Here is an 18,412-nt window from a genome sequence, read left to right on the forward strand (position 1 = left end):
ACATTGAGATGAATTGTCATTGATTGAAAAAGTGAAAAGATTCAAGTCCAAATATTTCCACACAGCACTTCATGTTGAACCAGCGCAAAATTATCCCCGCGTGTACCTGTTGAAGGTACAAACACCTGCCATGCCTCATCATAATTTCCCACAATGCTACAGAAATGTTATGAAAAGTAATCGGAGGGCTTCTACCCTCTACCCCTCCTCCTCCAGGCCACATTTTTCTCCTCCACCTTCTCATCTGTCCACAGGAGTGAGAGATGGGATGGCGGGATTAATACTCTTCCGCCCAAACCAAGCCGGGGAATGATGGATGGACGGGCGCAGGAAGGGAGAGGAGGAGGAGAGACAGATTAAAGGAGAGAAGTCTGAGGGGTTCATAAATCCAAAACATGGGGTTGGAGAAGGGAGGGGAGACCTGCATCGTATCAGACTCTAATAACATCTGCAAGAAATCTATGAGGAGGTAGACAGAGGTGCAATGAGGGGGCTGGAGGGGGAGAGATGGGTGCAGCGTAATAGCATTAGATGTAATCCAATCATGGCAATAAGATGTGAATGGATGAGTGTGAGCAACTGTGATTATGCAGACAAGACACGTCGATGTGTTGAGGAAGGACAGGTCTTGGTGTGAGGAAAAGTTCTGAAGGAGCTTGCTGCTGCAGAGACGCCAAGAAAACACAGTTTACTTACTGGAGTTTTGTTATTTTGACTCAGAAAATGGAATCACACTGCTCTATCATGAAACCCATGAACTCTGTGTGTCTCCATGTTAAGAGCGGTTGTGCAGCCGTGACCTGACTCAGTTCAAATGGAGTGCTTCTTCACCTCCCTCCTCTTCTTCACGACCCCATCGCTGCCCCCCTCGCTCCACCTACCAACCTCCTCCCCTTCATCCACCAGGGCCACATTTTTCATGGCCCAGCTGTCGGAGAGCCGTGATTGGTTGGCTCAACGGACAGATAGCCGATAGGCTCTGATTAATAGTTGAGGCCCAAGAACTTTCTCATTGATCAACAGGACAGGCTGCAGAGAGAGAGAGAGGAGGAGGAGGAAGAGCGGTGGTGAGGAGAGAAAAAGCATTCCCTGTCGCTTTGCAAGTGCTGGCTGATAATCCAGATAGCAGCTTGTGGAGTTTGTACAAGTGTGTGTGTGTGTGTGTGTGTGTGTGTGTGTGTGTGTGTGTGTGTGTGTGTGTGTGTGTGTGTGTGTGTGTGTGTGTGTAAGCTTGCTTTATTGAGGGGATAAAGATTGTTTGAAGCAAGATGCAAAATAAAGAAATGCTTTTTAAAACTCCTTCCTTCTCATCAACTGGCCCCTGTTGTGAGATAACATCTGAGGTTTAGGTAGATAAACATTTACTTTCAACATAGATCTAATTTGAGTTTTTATTCCATAAAATCAGCTTTTGCTATTGTCAAGCCATGATTTAAATTAGCTTTTTTAAAGTGTTCAATCCCAGATTTGTGTTTCTGTGTGTGTGTGTGTTACAGTATCAGTGTGTGTTATAAAGCCTGCGTGCCTGTGTGTGCCCCCCTGCGGTTCTGTCCAACCTCTAGTTGATTGATGAGCTTCACTCCCACGGAGGTCAGCAGGGTCATGACCTCCCACTTTTGACCCCCCTGTTGAGAGGTTCACGCATAGATGCACACGCATACACACACACATGGGGAAACAGATGGCCTTGGTACAACTGGTTCTTCCCTCACCTTTTCTCCTCAAACACACCCCAAATCTTCATGATTCTCTTGATGTTAGAAATTCAACTGTGTCGCCTCCTTGCAAAAAGTCAGACACAGCATCCTGGTTTATTTTCAATTTTTATTTTTTCTTATCGAGAAAAACGAAACAAATCTGACCAAAATGTTCCACCATGACAGGCTTACTGCATTTAATCAAAAACAGCAGATTAACGGCTCCAAACTTTAATATCGGGTGTTTATCAGAGTTTTCTTAGAAAGTTGCAACACCACACCCTAGTGATAAAATATTGTAACAGCAGCAAGTGAATCTTGTAAAAACCACACAAAAAGATGTTTTTAATATCACAAAATGCTAACGACGGCATCCAAATCACACAAGCACAGAGGCTGACTGCAGAGCTGAGATTATTATGGACACAACAAGAGGAAATGCAGGAAAGCAGTCAGATTCTCTCAGTTTCAGAAAACATTGATAAGGGCTGATCTGGCTTTAATATCACTGATCACAATTATGCTCCCGATTTTGTCATCTTCTCCAGGGCGGCTGCCCTCAACCAGCGGGCAACATGGTTCTCAATTTCCTGAGAGATGAAAAGCAGGAAAATATTATGCTTAAAATGTCCATATATATAAGACTAATTTTTATGTTGAATCTTAAAGTAAAAGATGCTTAAGTTTCCAGTGACTAAGAGTATGTTTTTTTCTGATATTATTACACATTTTCAGATCCAAATTAAGTGTGACTCTTTTCTAGAACTAAAGTTAACATTTGACTTTAACAATGTGGCAAAACCAAAATTCAGGCTCCTGAGATGATGCTGTTTTGTTCATTATATGTAAATTATGGATTTTATTTAGAATATCAGAGAGAAAGCAGTTGAATACTTTTAGTGTTTCATTTGTAAAAAAAAAAAAAAAAAGTGGAAGTCATGTAAACTTTTACATAATTTATGTTTTGTTCATCAAAACATAAATATGTTTTATGTAGAGGCACACACAACTACCTTATGCTGTTCTGGCATAGGGATGGGCAGATGTGAAAACTTGGACCAATATCAATATTTGACAATCATATAGCTGTTATGGTCAATAACCAATATTTAGTGGTGGTCACCATCACATCACACTATCACTATCACATGACCAACCTCCTCCCCCTCCAGCAGCACAATAGAAACAAATATTGGTTGTTAATATTGTCCCAGATTCATTTATCGCACTAATATTGAGAAGTTAAAAAATGACTAAATCGACTCATACCGATAGTAGCACTAATATATCCAAGTTCTAGCTATTTAGTCCTGAGAAAATACATTGAAGTTTATGGTAGGAAATTAATATGGTTTGAATATTTTTCCAAACCATACTCGGTGCTGATAGCAGTCAGGAGACCATACCTGCCTGGCCTTCCTGAGTGAGTGGCCGTCTGTCAGTCTTTCCTTCGACATGTCGGCACAGTGTGCAGTGTCCTTAATGAAAACTGTCTGAGATTCCTCACTGCTGTCCTGAACCACTGACAGCTCCTTCCATGGGTCCACTCCACCTGCGGTGATGATGATACAGATGTATTTAATGACCCTGCTACGCTGTTTTCTTATCTAATCTTGTCACAACAGGCAGCTTTCTTGCTGCGGTTGACTGTCCAGAAAATGGGTCTGTTTCTGTTCACTGTGGTATGGAGCTTCAATCATTTGCTGCATGTTTTTTCTTTTTTCCTTCAATGAAGAGAATCTTACCATTAACATAAAGGACCCTGTATGTGTTGGGGTTGTCACCTCCGTAGTAACTGTTTGTGAAGGCGATGCGTGAAGGCAAAGATTGCTGGGAAATACCAAACACCTTGGTACAGATCTTAGTCAGGGCCTGTAGGGTTACCATGCCAGAGAACGGACAGGTAATGTCCTCACAGGTCTGATCTATAAGAGCAACAGAAAATAACGTTTAATATACAGGAGGAGCGACATTTGGGTGATTATTTGAGTGTGTGTGTTGTACAAAAGCCAAATTCAGTGCAGGTCTGGTAAGTCCACTGTCTCTCTGCTCTTCTACGGTTCTTGTGAGACGTGTCCTTCAGGTCCTTCACCGTTTTCTCATGAGAAATGTCCAGACACGATTCATCAGCGTTGGAATGGTACATCTACACATATTTACACATAAATCATTTTACCTTAGAGCTACTCTTTTACTGGTACATCTAGAAACATTTGAATATTGCACACAAATTTATGAAAGAAATCCTAAAGATTTAGTGTCTCAGAAAGTTAGAAGACTACATTAGTCCAATCAAAAATCAATGTTTTAATGTTATGATTATAGAAAATATGGACATATGGACTCAGTACTTGGCCTATGCTCCTTTTACATTCATTACTGTATCAATGTGCTATAGCATAGAGGCAATCAGCCTGTGACACTGTGTAGTTTTAGAGGAAACCCAGATTGCTTTGATATCTGCCTTCAGGTCATCTGCCTCATCTTCCTCTTGATAACACCCCGTAGATTTTCTAAGGGGTTAAAGGTCAGGGGAGTTTGGTACCTCCCAATCAAGAACAGGAACACTATTGTCACAGAACCAGCTTTTGGTACCTTTGGTTGTGTGGGATGGCACCAAGTCATGCTGTAAAATAAAATCATCATGTGGTGCTCTGGAATTTCCAAGAACACAGCTGCACTGACTGCGGATTTCAGAAAACCCAGTGGACCAAAACCAGCAGATGACACGGCAACCAAAACCATCATTGACTATGGAAATTTCACAGTGGTCTTAAAGCAGCGTGGTTTCTGTTTCTCTTCACTCTTCTCATAGACTCTGGGAGCTTGATTTTTAAATTTACTTTAATCTGAAAATAAGACTCTGGACCATTGTGCAACAGTCCAGTTCCTTTTCTACTCAGCCAGTGTAAGACACCTCTGATGTTTTCTCCGGTTCCCTGTGTCAAGTCATTTATTGCTCATGTCTAGTATTTATCTGTGTGTGGTCACAAAGCTCCCAGGACAGAGGTCCTTCCTGTTGCTGGTGAACTTTTTCCATCCACTCAATTTTCTGTTAATGTGCTGGGATACAGAACTCTGCGACCAACCAGGTTCTTCAGGAATAATCTTTTGTGGCGTTGGACATCTGTCCAGTCAGCAGTCGCCCCCATACTTATGTAACCGACTGACCACGAGTAACAGATTGTTCAAAAACTCAGGAAATTGTTGCAGGTGTTTTGAGTTAATTAGCTGATTAGGATGTGACACCAGGTTTTTATTAATGAGCTTTGTCACATTTTTTTATTTGTTGAGCCACTGAATATTGGGTTTTTATAATCATAAGAAATAAAACTTTACATCACTTTCTGAGATGACTGGCAAGAAATATTGCACTTTTACAAAACATTCCATTATTTATTATCTCTACCTGTAATATCCTAATTTTCTTAAATGATTTCTTACTGGCACCACCATATTTTAAACCTAAGTGGCTTGCGTGAGGAATTCACTGAAATGACTCTCTGCTGACCTCTAGTGGTCATTTCTAAACATGAACATTTAAAAAAGAGCTTAAAAAGCCATTTGAACCTGGGAGAGCTTCACAAGGCGGTTGTAGGCCTCCATCTCTGCCTCCTGTGTGACGTCATGACTTGTTTCGGTCATAACACCACATAGCTCCTTTATCGACATCAACACTCCTTCTTCGTTGTACTGCACACTTCCCATGATGATGTCAGCCAAGTTTTGCACCAACTCCATCTGAAGAAAGGAAGTGTGGGAAAAGTGTTCTGTATTTGTCTGTGACATGTATCTGAATCAGAATATTGTAAAACCAAGTTTGGAATGAAACAACTAAAATACATCAAGCTAAACTAATGATACTACATGGGCTAAATCGTTCTTGGTCATCTTTTCATTTTTTTAATTTGTCTATCAATAAATCATGTTCTACCCATGTACTTTAACCTTTGTTAAGCTTATTTTTATTACTATAAAAATCAACTTAACTCAACATTTTTAAACATATTTATATAGTCAACTTAATTGTTTTCTGAATCTTTTGAATTCATCCTTAATTTGAGGTTTTTTTGGTTTAGATTCATTAACTTCTTTGAAATATGACAAATTGTGCTCCAGACTTTAAGGAGATTTCCTTTAAGCAGCTGGTTTGTTACTTAATTGAGTCATAGGGTCACATTTTGTTACAGTAGATCAGAAATTAGTTGTAGAAAATTATGTTTGTCATTTGTCAAAGTAGGAAAAAGAAGTAAATATTACATTCTGTCGCATCTTGAAGCTGATTGCTTCAATTATTCCCAAAAAATAAGGACCGAAATTAGACTTTGTCAAAATAGCAATGAGATGAAATGACCAGCGCCCAAGGTAAAGCAGTTTGAAAAGTTTTTCAAAATTTCCAGCTATCTTTAAAATAAAGAGTAATTTGGCAAAACTCCACATTATAACTTAAATAAAAAGCAAACTATTTAATTTTAAACTATTTCTTAAAAACTGTGAAATCAACCCAGAGTTGAAACAATCAAGTGTTTTATTTTTGATGAGTCATCACCTGATCATCAGGAGTTTTGGGAGTCTGACAGCAGCCGAAGTCTCCAGCCACCTTGGTGAAATTTCCATCCAACAGCGTTGCTTCGACAAGAACAAATGCCTCCCGCACTTTAGCCAGACACTGCAGACAGAAGATGGAGCTGAATATACTTCGCACAAACACAGAGAGGAAGTTAATGATTCCCACATGATGAATAGACAACCAGCCTTCACACCTTCTCAGAGCCACCAACGGCCTCATTCATCAGGCCCAAGCCGACAACCTGAGACGGAGGGAATGGCAGGCGTGAGTAAGGAGCAAACACAAAGTTCCAGTCTGGAACCTGGAAACATTCTGTTATTTCTGCTGCAGTCACAGGCCGGGAATCCAAAGTTACATTGTTAAATCAGTTTCTTAAAATGTGGTTTTAAGGTTCACTTGGTAGATTGTAAATGTAATTCCTTACATTGCTGTATTCAGAAAAATCCAACTTTGCCTTCACAGGTGCAGAGGAAGCCACAGCTCCGTACACCAGATTTGGAAACTGCAACACAAGAAGGATAGACACAGAAAATCTACTAAGTAACTGTGCTTCATTTATCCAGTTTTTTTTTTTGTTACCTGTGAAACTTATATAGAAAGAAAATGTGTCGAGTTTCATTCATTATGAAACATGAAACAGTTAAAAGGAGTTTTTCCACAGAAGTTTGGTCATCACTTGACATGTTTCCTGCCCAATAACTACTATCATAAGATGTCCAGTTACATTTTTCTTGTTTTTTAGTCCAGAAACATGAGCTAAAATAAAAAGATATCTTGTTCAGCTTTACAAACAATAAACTAACAGTGGCAACAATACCGAGCAACATTTGTTAAGGCCTCTATGATCTGTTTTTATCACTGCGTTACATAGCAACTGAAAAAACATTTTACTAAAATTATACAATTAGAAATTAGAATATAACTAGAAAGCAGCAGAGAATATCGAACACAGGACTAGAAGAAACTGTTGATCAAAGTCGTCTGAATATGCTGCTATTGAGTCTTTCCATGTGACGTCAGATTATATTCATGCTGGTAAAGAATATAAAGACTAGAAGTTTTAACATGTTGTCCACAATGTCACAAACAGCTCAAAACATTAAATGTTTCTCAATGATCACTTCTGGATGAGATGAAAATTATAACATTGCAAGAATTATTTCAGAAAGAGGTTTAGAATTAATTCACAAATGTCTCTTTTCCATTTTATACAATTTGCTATTTTAAAGTAACATTTATGAAACCAAAACATTGATTGATGTGAGAGATTCATTTGTGAAGTGCTGCACCTTTCCTCTAAACCAGGCGGATAGAGATCCTGAGTATGAGCCTCCAAAGCTGATCCAGGTGTTTCTGCTGCTTAGATTGAAGCTCTGACTGATGTACTGATGAAATCCAGCCAAGTCGGCAAGTCTGAACCAAAGAGAATAAAAGTACGGAGTGAAAATGACCCAAACATGCTCTTTTTCTGTTGTTTTGTCTCAGATTATAAAACTAAACAAAGATAGCCCAAGTAAATACAAATGCAATTTCTGAAGGATGATAATTCATAATTCAAAAAAGTAATCTGATTGTGTGCATCATTAGAAAACTCTGTGACCTCCTAAATAAATCATGAATTAACAGTGACCAGCCAAAAACTTTTGAAAGCTGAGTTCAGTTTCATCAGCAACACTGATTACTACTAGAAACCAAAATCTCAAAAAACTACATGAAGTGTTCTGATATAAAAATAAATATCAAGAACGGATTAAGTTATTGACATCCTTCAGTCAGCAAACGAAGTGTATTTGCTGCTATGAATATGCTGGTCTTTCTGAGTCCAATGAATCAAAAATAAGAGCCACAATCTAAAAATCTGGACCAAAATTTCCAAAATTACTCTGAGAAGACATCATGACCCATTAAGGAACCCTTAAGCATGTTAAGCCTGTCTTGCCTCCATTAAAATCAATGTTTATAAGTCACAAATAAGAAAGAGAAACTGTGTCAAAAGAGCAGCATTTCAGGAAGAGAACATGATGGGTTCAGTCAAACATGGAGGTATGGAGGTGTGGAGGTGTGGTACTGTGACGCTACTCTGCTTCCTTACGATGTCTTTCTTGCTCCAAAACCCTTTTATATGGTTGACTTCATACAATTTTGCAAACAAGACGTAATTGGCATCCAGGTTTAGGGGAAATTTCCATTTTGATAAAGAACCAGGTGAGGTTGCAAATATTTCCTGAAGTTATTTTTAGATCTGTATACTAGACCTGAAGTATATCTATATACTGTATAAGTTACAGTACGCAAATATCTGCAGACACATGCAAAAGCAGACGAATCTATAATGACAGCGCAGTATTATGTGGAAAACTGAGTGGCTTTAACAAGGCTGGAACTTGTCCTGATTAAAGGAGAGTGCTCCTATTTTTGAATTACTGTCCTGGAAAATGAGCTTGGTAATTTGAATTAGAGTAGCTGAAAATGACTTTATGTCCGTCATTTCCCAAGGAGTTGGAATAAGCTAAGGTTTCTCAATTTACAGGGAAATTGTTCTCTTCATATAAGAATGGTAAATGTGACACCCAAAAATCTTCCCATATGCTACGAGCTATGGACATTTGGTTACATTCTAAAAAGTGCAATTAGACAGAGGGAAACACACGCACACACACGCAAGCTGACACACACACTAGTGAAGAGTCAACACTAACGCCTGCTGGCTGCTCAGGTCTGCCAGGTTCTCTGTTTTCAGGCCATCAGGATTGATGCTGCCGCCATAGAATCGATGCTCCACAGCCAGTAGCAGAGCCCGATGCTCTTTAGCTATGTCTACATGATGACCTGGGAAAACATGGTAAACACCGCAAAAAAGTGTGAAAGCAATTAAACAAGAAACAGAATGGAGCTGACTTAGACCTGAGTTTTCAAAGCTGTCAAAATGAGCAAAAAGTGAAAGTGAAATTTTATTTGGTCACAAATCTGAAATGAAGCCTGTCTGTCTAATTATTATTCTGAGGTTTGGTCTATAATTACTTATGCTGATTTTTATTCAAGTATTCCTGAACAACATGCCTTTGACATGAAGTTCTTCCACAATTAGGAAGAACTTAATATGTGGAAAGCAAAGCAAGACTTATAAAGGAGTTAATCAGATGCTAAGTGTCCCCAATAGGAACACATAATATTTAATGACCAATTTAGTGTCCTCTTTGCTTTTACTCTGACTTTAACATTTTAAAGTCTAGTTTAAAACAATGTTTTGACATTTTTATCCAGCTATGTTTCAGCAGTTTCACCCAAATCTGCTCATTTATTCAAGAAGCCGAATTAAACATTGAAATAAAAATGAGATATTTTACAAATAGGATTCTTTTTTTAAAGAACAAATGTATAAATGAGCTAACTTTACGCTGCACAAATTATTTTTAAAATTGCATCCCTCAATGAATTTCCTGTCTACGACAAAGAAATAGAAAGTATCATGCTTGAATATTACTATGTTAAGCTGAACATAAGAGATTACAGTAAAGTTGAAGATTTAAAATCTAAAATGAGTTTCAATATGTAACTATTCTCAATATGTAGTTTTGTTTCTATCACTATTTCAATTAGTTAAAATGAAAATAATGGTTGTGCAAGAATTATGTTTGGTTCATTTTGAGTTTTAAAACAAGTTGATCTATCCCTGTCCTTTAATAAGATTGATATTTCAATATAATATTGTGCAAAAGCTACATGTAGAAGTCATAAAGGTGAATGTTACATTTCTGGTTTAACATAATTTTTCAAAGTCAAAAAGATTAAAGATCAAATTATTAGTATATGATTGAATTTTTGTCTTGCCTTTTTCACTTCCTGGTGCTGTTTAGCCCATTTGTGGTAAGTTTAGTGGTAAATTTAGCACAAATTTACCACTGTACAAACTTGGTTCAGGCTCTCAGTATCTTTTCTGACATCACAGGTCTTTTACTTACATCCGTTTGTCAAAAATACACTTGTTCGCTTGTAAAGTGAGCACAGAGTGTTACATTAACAGATAAAGACTTGTGTGTCATACGGTACCTGCAAGAACATCAAAGTTATAGATGGGACCTTCTCCACCAATGAAGAGAAACACTGGACCATCGGGCCGCTGCCAGTACGCCTCGTTTACAAAGAATCTCTGCCACCCAGATAGACACAAGCAGGCGGAAATAAACAAAGTAAAAAATATGCAATAATACTTAAAACAGAAGCACATTTAGAATTTATTTCAACTACAAAAGTCCAAATTTGTAGCTCTTGCTTGGATGCAGCATTCTGTGTGAGAGAGATCCTGTGATCTGGCTGACTAAAAATAAATCTCACTTAGCAGATCGATTCACACCTGGCAGTTCAATCTGTCCTGAGCAATCAAATCACAGTTATGAACTTAACATGCAAATAAACACACGTTCATGTCACTTACTGAACTGTCAGCTGAGCAAGCAATTTTGAGGTAAAAGGTTAATTTAATGTCATGTGGAAAAAAGTTGTAACATATCAACATTTGGAAAAAGTGAAGCTTTTCCAAATGCTTCACTTTGGAAAGTTCCTCTGCACTGTATATTCAGTCACTTGAATTCTATAATTATTCAAGCAATGGTGCTCCTGAGACTCCATTTGTATTCATTTAATTCAGCAACAAATTTCTCAGTGAGCTTCATTCCAGATTAAAAGGCACAATGTGAGGAAATGAAATATCTCAAGTAGAAACTTTTTCAGAAGAAAAGTGACAGCTGTGAGTGCTCACTCTGATCATTGCATTAATATTTGTACATATGAAACATTGCTGTGCCATAAGGAATATTTTCAGGACGCAGTTATCATAGCTCCCTGTTTGACAAGCCTTGAAAAGTTAACCATTCAGACGTCCATATCTCACATAATACTGAGGTGTAACTCCTTATTACTTTACAGGAAATACTTAGAAAAGTTTTTCACTATTTCCTGTTAAGTAATTTTAAAAAACCATATGTGAGGGCAATGTCCACAAAACTACTAACTTTATAAGTTAAGCAAAAATGTTTCTTGGATAAAAATGATTAAAAATGCATAAAAATGTATAAAAATAAGTTGTTTTTTTTATATTTGTACAAAAAATATGGATCAAAAATGGAAGAGTCAACAAATACTTAAGTTACCTGAGTAAAGGTCTTGACATTTTGTCGATTGAAGTGATCCAGCGGTTGGTGAATCCAGCCCTCCTTCACATGTTGAAGAGGTTTACTTTTACTCGCAAGGAGCGACAGAAAAAACTCTTTGTGTTTCCGAGCCTGGAGATCACGGAAACGTTGATTAATCTCTGATAGGATGCGTCCTGCCAATAAAAAAGTGAAAAAAACAAAGACTGAAAATTAGATAATCCACCAAATAACAAACCTGAGCTGTGTGTGGGAGCTAACCCAATAGTTCTGGGTGTTAAACCTGAGGCAACAAAAAATTTTATTTTTATGATCAAAAAAATTCAGTTGTGCCCTAAACCACATTTACTCACCAGAATCTACAATATTCAGAAGAAACAAAAGGACAAAACCGCAGGCCGGAGAGAAAAGCATCTTTGATCGCATTCAAATATTCAAACTGAGCTCGACCTCCTGCATGCAGGATTCAAAAGGATCTCATCGTTCTGCAACTTATTATATACCACATGAAATGGGTTGCACCTCCCTGTCACTTTAGTTTTAGTGTATGTGCAAAATAGACTGTTCAGCATAAAGGAGCATCAATTTGGTTATGTAATTGGATATTTTTGCTTTGTAATGGCTTTTTTTGGAAAGCTTCAGTTACAGGCAATGAGAGGCCGTGTCTTCTTTCACACAGTCCACAAAGATTTGGACTGTAATTTTCCTTTTTTTTATTACACAATTTACAGAGACAAACACAACAATAAATAAATACAAATGGTTGCTAAAGTACTTAATTACCTCTTTAAAGTGATAATTTGTTTGCTTTTTTCACAAATAAATATCTGGAAAGTATGAAGTATGGAAATACAGCTATGAATCTTTTGTGTTTCTACCAGCTTTTTACAACTACTGACCTACATGCAGCTTTTGACAGTCAATCACAAAATATTACTTAATAGATTCACAACAGTATCTGCAGAACAGTCTTCAGGTGGTTCAAATTATACTTTAGTTTTCTTTTCTATTCTAAGCTCTGTATCTAAATGTAGTTGAGAGAGAGTTCAACAAAGCTCCCTCTTAGGTCTGATACATTTTTTACACTTAAGACAGTAATTATTTAAACTTTTGGATATAAATACTTTTCATTTAACTACAAAGTTTGTCTCTAATCGAGTTACAAACAGTAGGACCAGCTATGTGGGAAAACTGATAAGTGAAAATAAAAAAAGGACCAGAAAATATAATAAACAGGAAATAAAACAGCAAGTTAACCAGAATATCTTAAAAAAAAAAAACAGCAACAAATCATCAATAGAGTCCAAAACAGCAGACTGAGAACTGAAAGCTTTGTCTGCAATTCTGAAACAGCCCAGACATAGTATTTTCAGGGAACAAAGTACTGAATTGTCATAACATAAAACTATTAATTATTTCAGACACATTGAAGATTTAATGTGAAGAGGTTTTTTGTCGTGTTTCGGATTTTGACTGGACTCAGGGAAAAGAAGGTGAATTAGAAGAAATACTTTGGATCATTTAGCAGAGCTTCCAGATTATGAAAAATATCTAGTGCTCAATCTACTTTTCTTTGCCAATATGCAGATAAAATCTTTCAGGATTACATGAAAAATTAAGTAAGTTAAAGAACTATCCTTTCCCAAAAATATCCAAATTATTATCACAGAAGTGATAATCAACAAAATATTGCCAAAAAGAGTAAATGGTTAAATAATAGGTCAAAGACAGAACCTTCCTCTTTAAATGTAGAAGCAGAAAATTAAGTCAACCGGAGTTTTTGTGGCTATAAGAAACATAAACCCAGCTTATATCACTGACTGGTTTGATCTGGCTTCAGCAGAGTGCACGCAAAGGTTGAAGTTGTTTTCTAAAGGGGACGGTGTTGCCACATTGCACACTTCTACAAAAACAAGACCTTGAGAAAGCACTTCCTGTTAATTCACGATCAAATCCTATGAGCAGTATGCTGTTCACACATTGCCTAATTCTTTAACCACAAGAAACATCATTAATGCTGAGGAGAAACTTTAATTTGGAGGTCAAATGTGGAGGTTTGCAAGCCTGAGAACATCCCCATCTGTGAAATATGGGGATGGCTCCACCAAGTTCTGTGAATGCTTTGCAACAAGAAGGACTTCACAAAGCAGCTGCATCAAGAGGAAAGAAAATTACAAGGAAAATAAAAGTTATTTCTATTCCTGAAGAAGGCAATGAGCAACTTTCTAAATGCTGTTTCGACAATCTGGCAGGCAGTATTAAGGATGTTTTCTTTAATTTACAAATATTTGACTATTTAATTCTCTGTAGTTTATGTCCTGCATTAGTAAAAAAGAGAAAGTGGACACACACACAGTATATAAGTGAAATATTTGCACCCTCATGTATTTAAATCTGTATTAATGTCATAGAAATCTGTGATAATTTGGACTATTTGGATCCTATTCTATATGCAACAGAGTCAAACGAGTCCAGAGTCGCTTGATGGCGAGTCACCTGAGGGGGTGTATTTCACACCATATTTGAAATGTAATGCAAATACTCATCAGCGGAAAGGTGATATAAGTGAGGGCGTATCAACAGTACGATAAATTCTTTTTACACTTCTGGAAAGTTTTGCTATAAATAAAACCTACTTCATTAGCAACTGTTTCCATTTTAAATAAAAAAAATCCTCATCATAATCTTCTTTTTAGCCACAGAGATAACAAACTTTCAGTGAAATAATGTAAAACCAAACATGAGATTAATGCACTTAATCAGCAGTACCAAGTCCTGAAAGAAACAAAATTGAAATTTATTTCACAAATTTTGGATTAAATTTGAAAATGTTATACATCACAGGGGAAGGCATTGTTTGTAATTACTTTAAGAAATAATACCCGTGAAAAACAAATAAATTGTTTTCAAAGTTCTGTTTAACTTCTTCGAGTACATTTCCATGCAAGTAATTTGCTACCCAAAACGTGAAACCGCTGCCAAAGATTTCAGATAAGTCTTACCCTCTTCCTCTTACTACACAGAACACAGAAAGTTTAGGGTACGTCAGAGAGACCACAACTCAAGCTTAGTCATATACATTTCCTGTCATTTGCTACTTTCAATTCATTTCTCACAGATGAAAAGCAGGGAGAGGAACTGCTCCTTCAACGGCTTGATTGCGACATTTTTCTGTAAACAGCGAAATCATGGCTGTGTTTTATGCTGTGGTTTTTGGTTGTATTCTGGTTTTTGGTCTGCCTCTCAACGCCGTGTCACTGTGGATTCTGCTTTTCCACCATGGTCTCAGATCACCCAACGCAGTTTTCATGATCAACCTGGCAATTTCAGACCTGATGCTTGCCATTACTTTGCCTATGAGGGTTTACTTCTATGCCACGGAGAGTTGGCCTTTGAGTAACTTGACCTGTGTCTTTGTCACGATGCTGTTTCGCAACAACATCCGCTCCAGTTCCATCTTCATCACTTTCATCAGCGTGGACCGACTGCTGGCTGTGGTTTATCCACTGAGGACACGGCACATACGAACCCTGTCCAATGCCGTGAAAGGAGCTGTCGTGGTTTGGCTCTTCGTGTTGGTGCTCAATATCCCGGAGGGTATCCATTTCTCAAGACTTTTGAACAGTATGAAAAACTCAACATGTTTTGAATCTGTTTACTCTGATATAAAAGGAACCTCATCAACCATCTACATTCAATCCACGTTGGAGTTCATCTTGATGGCAGTCAATGTTGGATGCACCGTCATGGTGTTCTGGACTCTGCGTCATCACCTCGGTGAGTCTGCAAAGGTCAACAGCAAGGTGAAAGTGATGGTGATTTTTGCCCTGAACTTGGTCATGTTTAGCATATGCTTCCTGCCTTTGTCCATCACTGCATTAACGAGGACTAAAGGGTCTGAACTCACACCCATGATATGTCTCGCTACTGTGAACTGCTGCTTGGATCCACTGTGTTATTACTTTTCCCTTGATGGCTTCTGGAAGAAAAGAGAGGAAGATGACATAAGAAGAGATCAGAGGACAAATGAAACTGAGTGAGATTCATGATGCTTCACTTCACTTTTTAGTTGTGACTGATTCTTTATTGTTAGCATGTGATATTTGGTGCCAAGTTTGTTTGGTCTGTGCTGCTTTCTGCCGTCCTGCTTTCTTTTTTTCTTCTTCTTAAACAGGACCCAATCCTAGCCGTCCTTTAGTGATATGTTTGTGGTAGAAGGATGTCACATCATGCTGTTGAACTCTTTAGAATCTCATAAATTGAGAAATATCAAAGCATAAAACATATCAGGAAACTGCAAGACATGTAAAACACACAAAACTGTTTTTTATCATTTTGTGATAAACAAAATAAAGAGATAACCTGACAGAACAAAACATGTAAATTTTTTATCACATGTAGACAACATACATAATGACCAGGGGAATATGTGGTGCCACAACAAGTACTTGTGGAAATGATGGAAGAGAACACAATGAAGAGGTAGTTGGCCCAGGTGATGGTCACTCGGCTGATAGTAGCTATACTGACTTGAAACATGTCAGCAATGAGCTGCTCCTTCATGCCCACTGCAACCCTGAATGAGTACATCAGGAACTTTTACCTGCGGGTGGATGTGTCGTGTAGTCATGGTCCGCAGTAGCATCTTCAGCCTGGCTAGCTTTCTGAGAGGACAAACTGCCGTTTCTTAGCCCTCTCGAAAGCAGACTCTCTCATTGCCGGTGCAGTGAAGTTATTCCAGGCAAACAGGGAAGGAACAGCTCCACTTTAAGGCGGCTGGTAGTGGATTCGCTAACAAAATCCTCCGGTGTGAAGTGGCGGCTACATACGAAAGTGCTCCCCGTTTTTATGCAAAAGTCGGGACCTTCATCTCTTCGGATCGCCTGGATCCACTGCTTCCGTTGGTCCGGGTCCGTCGGGAACGCTTGATATGACAGATAAGGCTGTTTTCTTGCCCCACATGAACAACCAGGGACTGAACAAAAACAACTGCGCCGAGACTGAGCCATTTTCCTAGCCTTCTAATGCTAACGCTATAGGCACCGGAAGTTGTCCAACCCCACATCCGCTTTCAAACCCGGAAGGTCTATAAGTGTCTGAAGAAACAACTTGTTGACTAAATAAAATAAATTTAAAACATAAATAAAGTTATTATTATTATATATATTTTTTTTTTTACAAAATTCACATCTATAATGTTTTTAAATTAAACCCTGTTACACATGTATTGTGGAGACGTCTAAGAAAGAGATTAAATTCTAAGATCAACAGGGATTCTTCAACATTCGGCTGAACTGATGCACTGACATGGGGCTGGGAGACAAAATCCTCCTTTGGTCAGCAAAGTCCATGCCAACAAAGTCAGCACTTTGAAGGTGACTAACCTATCAAGTACAATGACTGTTTATTTAATTAGATCATTACTGTGCAGCAATTACTGCTTTTGTATTGCCTAATATGACATTGTTCAGCTCTTTTGTTGGAGTTTGTAATAGATTGTCTGTAGTATTAAGGGTTCTGTTTTTTTTGTGACTTTCTCAGTGGTTGAACCAGCAGCTCAAGTCTTTGGGCATCACCAGATGGAGGGCCAGCAGCATAAGCCCACAGCAGACTGTAAGGATGGATTACTTCAGATTTGAAATGATCCAAAACAAATGGCTGCAAGCTTAGCAGAATCCATCCCTCTATTGCAGTGCAAATTTAGCTGCTAATTCAGTACACACCACTTTTGGGTGCAACATCTCAACTGCTCTTTTTGCAGAGCTAATATATCTGATGAGAGAAGTGGAAAGCTGGTGATGTTAGATAACAAGTTCAAGCTTAAGTCAATGTCATACAAATGCAAGAAAGAAACCTTGGTGCAGAATAAAAATGAAAAGTCATGTGTGGATCAAATGGGTGTGAACATATCTTATTCATATAGGGAAGAGGTTGTTCTATCCTACTTATGGAACTAATCCTTTGGATAATGTCTTGCTGGGAAAAGGTTCACTCTGGTATTTAAAATGACACTAATTTCCTGTGTTAAGGTAATATCAATGGTGAGGTTTAGCAAGAACATTGCTTTACGGAAACAGAATTCTATGTTACTGCAGCTACCCATCAGTAACCTTCTAATAATGTTCAAGAACTCCTACAATGCAAGTGAAGTTAAATTCAAATACTAATTCTCTCACTCTCTGAGCTTCTGTCTATGGTAGAGCTGGTCGCTTGTTGAAATTTCAGAAGTTACGGCTGCTGCATTGCACCACAACAAAGGGGAAATAATGCAGAAACACGGCGAAGAACAATTCAAAACTGCTCATATCTTTCTTGTCTCTGCATCAGGTCTTCTCATACGCATACACACATTGTAGCAACTGACTGACAGACAGCCAAGAGAGAAAAGTGTGTCAACCCCAAACCAAATCAACAACATAACCCCACCAAACAGAACAGGAAGTTCATTACAGTATTATGGAACAACATGGCAGGCACCTCGGTCTCTTTAACATTTATTTTTGTTCCATTACAGCTACTTTGCCCTTTACATGACTGGTATAATCCAAACACTGTGAACACATTGGCTTTGTGTGGCCTTTTAAAATGCAACTTATGGAAAATTTCAAAATAAAAGTTTCTTGTCCAAGCTCTACATATTAAGCTGAGAAGAGAATTCATTGGGATATTGTCTTAGGACCACACATTCTAACGAGAGGGTCAACATGCTTGTAGTTCATCATCCTACTGCTAGCCCACACACTAAAGTTACCATTTCAGCTAACATTGCCATTTTATATAGGTTTTATTGAGTATGTAAGTGTTGGTCAGCATGCTGTTGATAAACTAAGGGTACCATTCATCAGTGGTACCTTTCGATGTTTTATTGTTGTTGGTGTTGACAACTAGTAAAACACTGCTTTTCTTTTTGCTATTATTTCTTTTGAATTATTATTTGTAGCATGTTATTTTCCTGACCACAAACGATCCTGAATCAATGCTTAGCATGTGTGTCA

At 38.0% G+C, this 18,412-nt stretch overlaps 2 protein-coding genes across 2 annotated transcripts; one reads left to right on the forward strand and one right to left on the reverse strand.

Moving 5' to 3' along the window:
* Nucleotides 1-1,868: 1,868 nt before the first annotated feature.
* Nucleotides 1,869-16,768, reverse strand: LOC129358864 (thymus-specific serine protease). Its single transcript, XM_055028089.1, has 14 exons — nucleotides 16,725-16,768; nucleotides 16,021-16,100; nucleotides 11,418-11,593; nucleotides 10,318-10,417; nucleotides 8,967-9,096; nucleotides 7,557-7,680; nucleotides 6,692-6,769; nucleotides 6,461-6,508; nucleotides 6,247-6,366; nucleotides 5,268-5,438; nucleotides 3,702-3,843; nucleotides 3,443-3,622; nucleotides 3,104-3,249; nucleotides 1,869-2,287 (listed from the first exon to the last, which is right to left on the reverse strand). The coding sequence occupies exons 1-14, from the start codon at nucleotides 16,766-16,768 to the stop codon at nucleotides 2,216-2,218; spliced, it is 1,611 nt and encodes a 536-aa protein (XP_054884064.1). The 3' UTR covers nucleotides 1,869-2,215.
* Nucleotides 14,490-15,935, forward strand: LOC129359318 (lysophosphatidic acid receptor 6-like). The gene has a single exon (XM_055028865.1). It carries the CDS (start codon nucleotides 14,606-14,608, stop codon nucleotides 15,455-15,457), a length of 852 nt encoding a protein of 283 aa, XP_054884840.1. The 5' UTR covers nucleotides 14,490-14,605; the 3' UTR covers nucleotides 15,458-15,935.
* Nucleotides 16,769-18,412: the final 1,644 nt, after the last annotated feature.

Source organism: Poeciliopsis prolifica, unplaced genomic scaffold (genome assembly GCF_027474105.1).
Source record: "Poeciliopsis prolifica strain line A6 unplaced genomic scaffold, Auburn_PproV2 SCAFFOLD004, whole genome shotgun sequence".
Lineage (NCBI taxonomy): Eukaryota > Metazoa > Chordata > Actinopteri > Cyprinodontiformes > Poeciliidae > Poeciliopsis > Poeciliopsis prolifica.

What these genes read in the sequence shown, in the direction of transcription:
- LOC129359318 (XM_055028865.1), top strand. Translation starts at nt 14,606, where the DNA reads ATGGCTGTGTTTTATGCTGTGGTTTTTGGTTGTATTCTGGTTTTTGGT.
- LOC129358864 (XM_055028089.1), bottom strand. Translation starts at nt 16,768, where the DNA reads ATGGACTTTGCTGACCAAAGGAGGATTTTGTCTCCCAGCCCCAT. An exon ending in ATGTCAAGACCTTTACTCAG is followed by an intron (nt 10,418 to 11,417) that starts GTAACTTAAGTA and finishes TCTGGGTGGCAG; the next exon opens with AGATTCTTTGTAAACGAGGC. An exon ending in GACCTGAGCAGCCAGCAGGC is followed by an intron (nt 7,681 to 8,966) that starts GTTAGTGTTGAC and finishes TCTTTGGTTCAG; the next exon opens with ACTTGCCGACTTGGCTGGAT.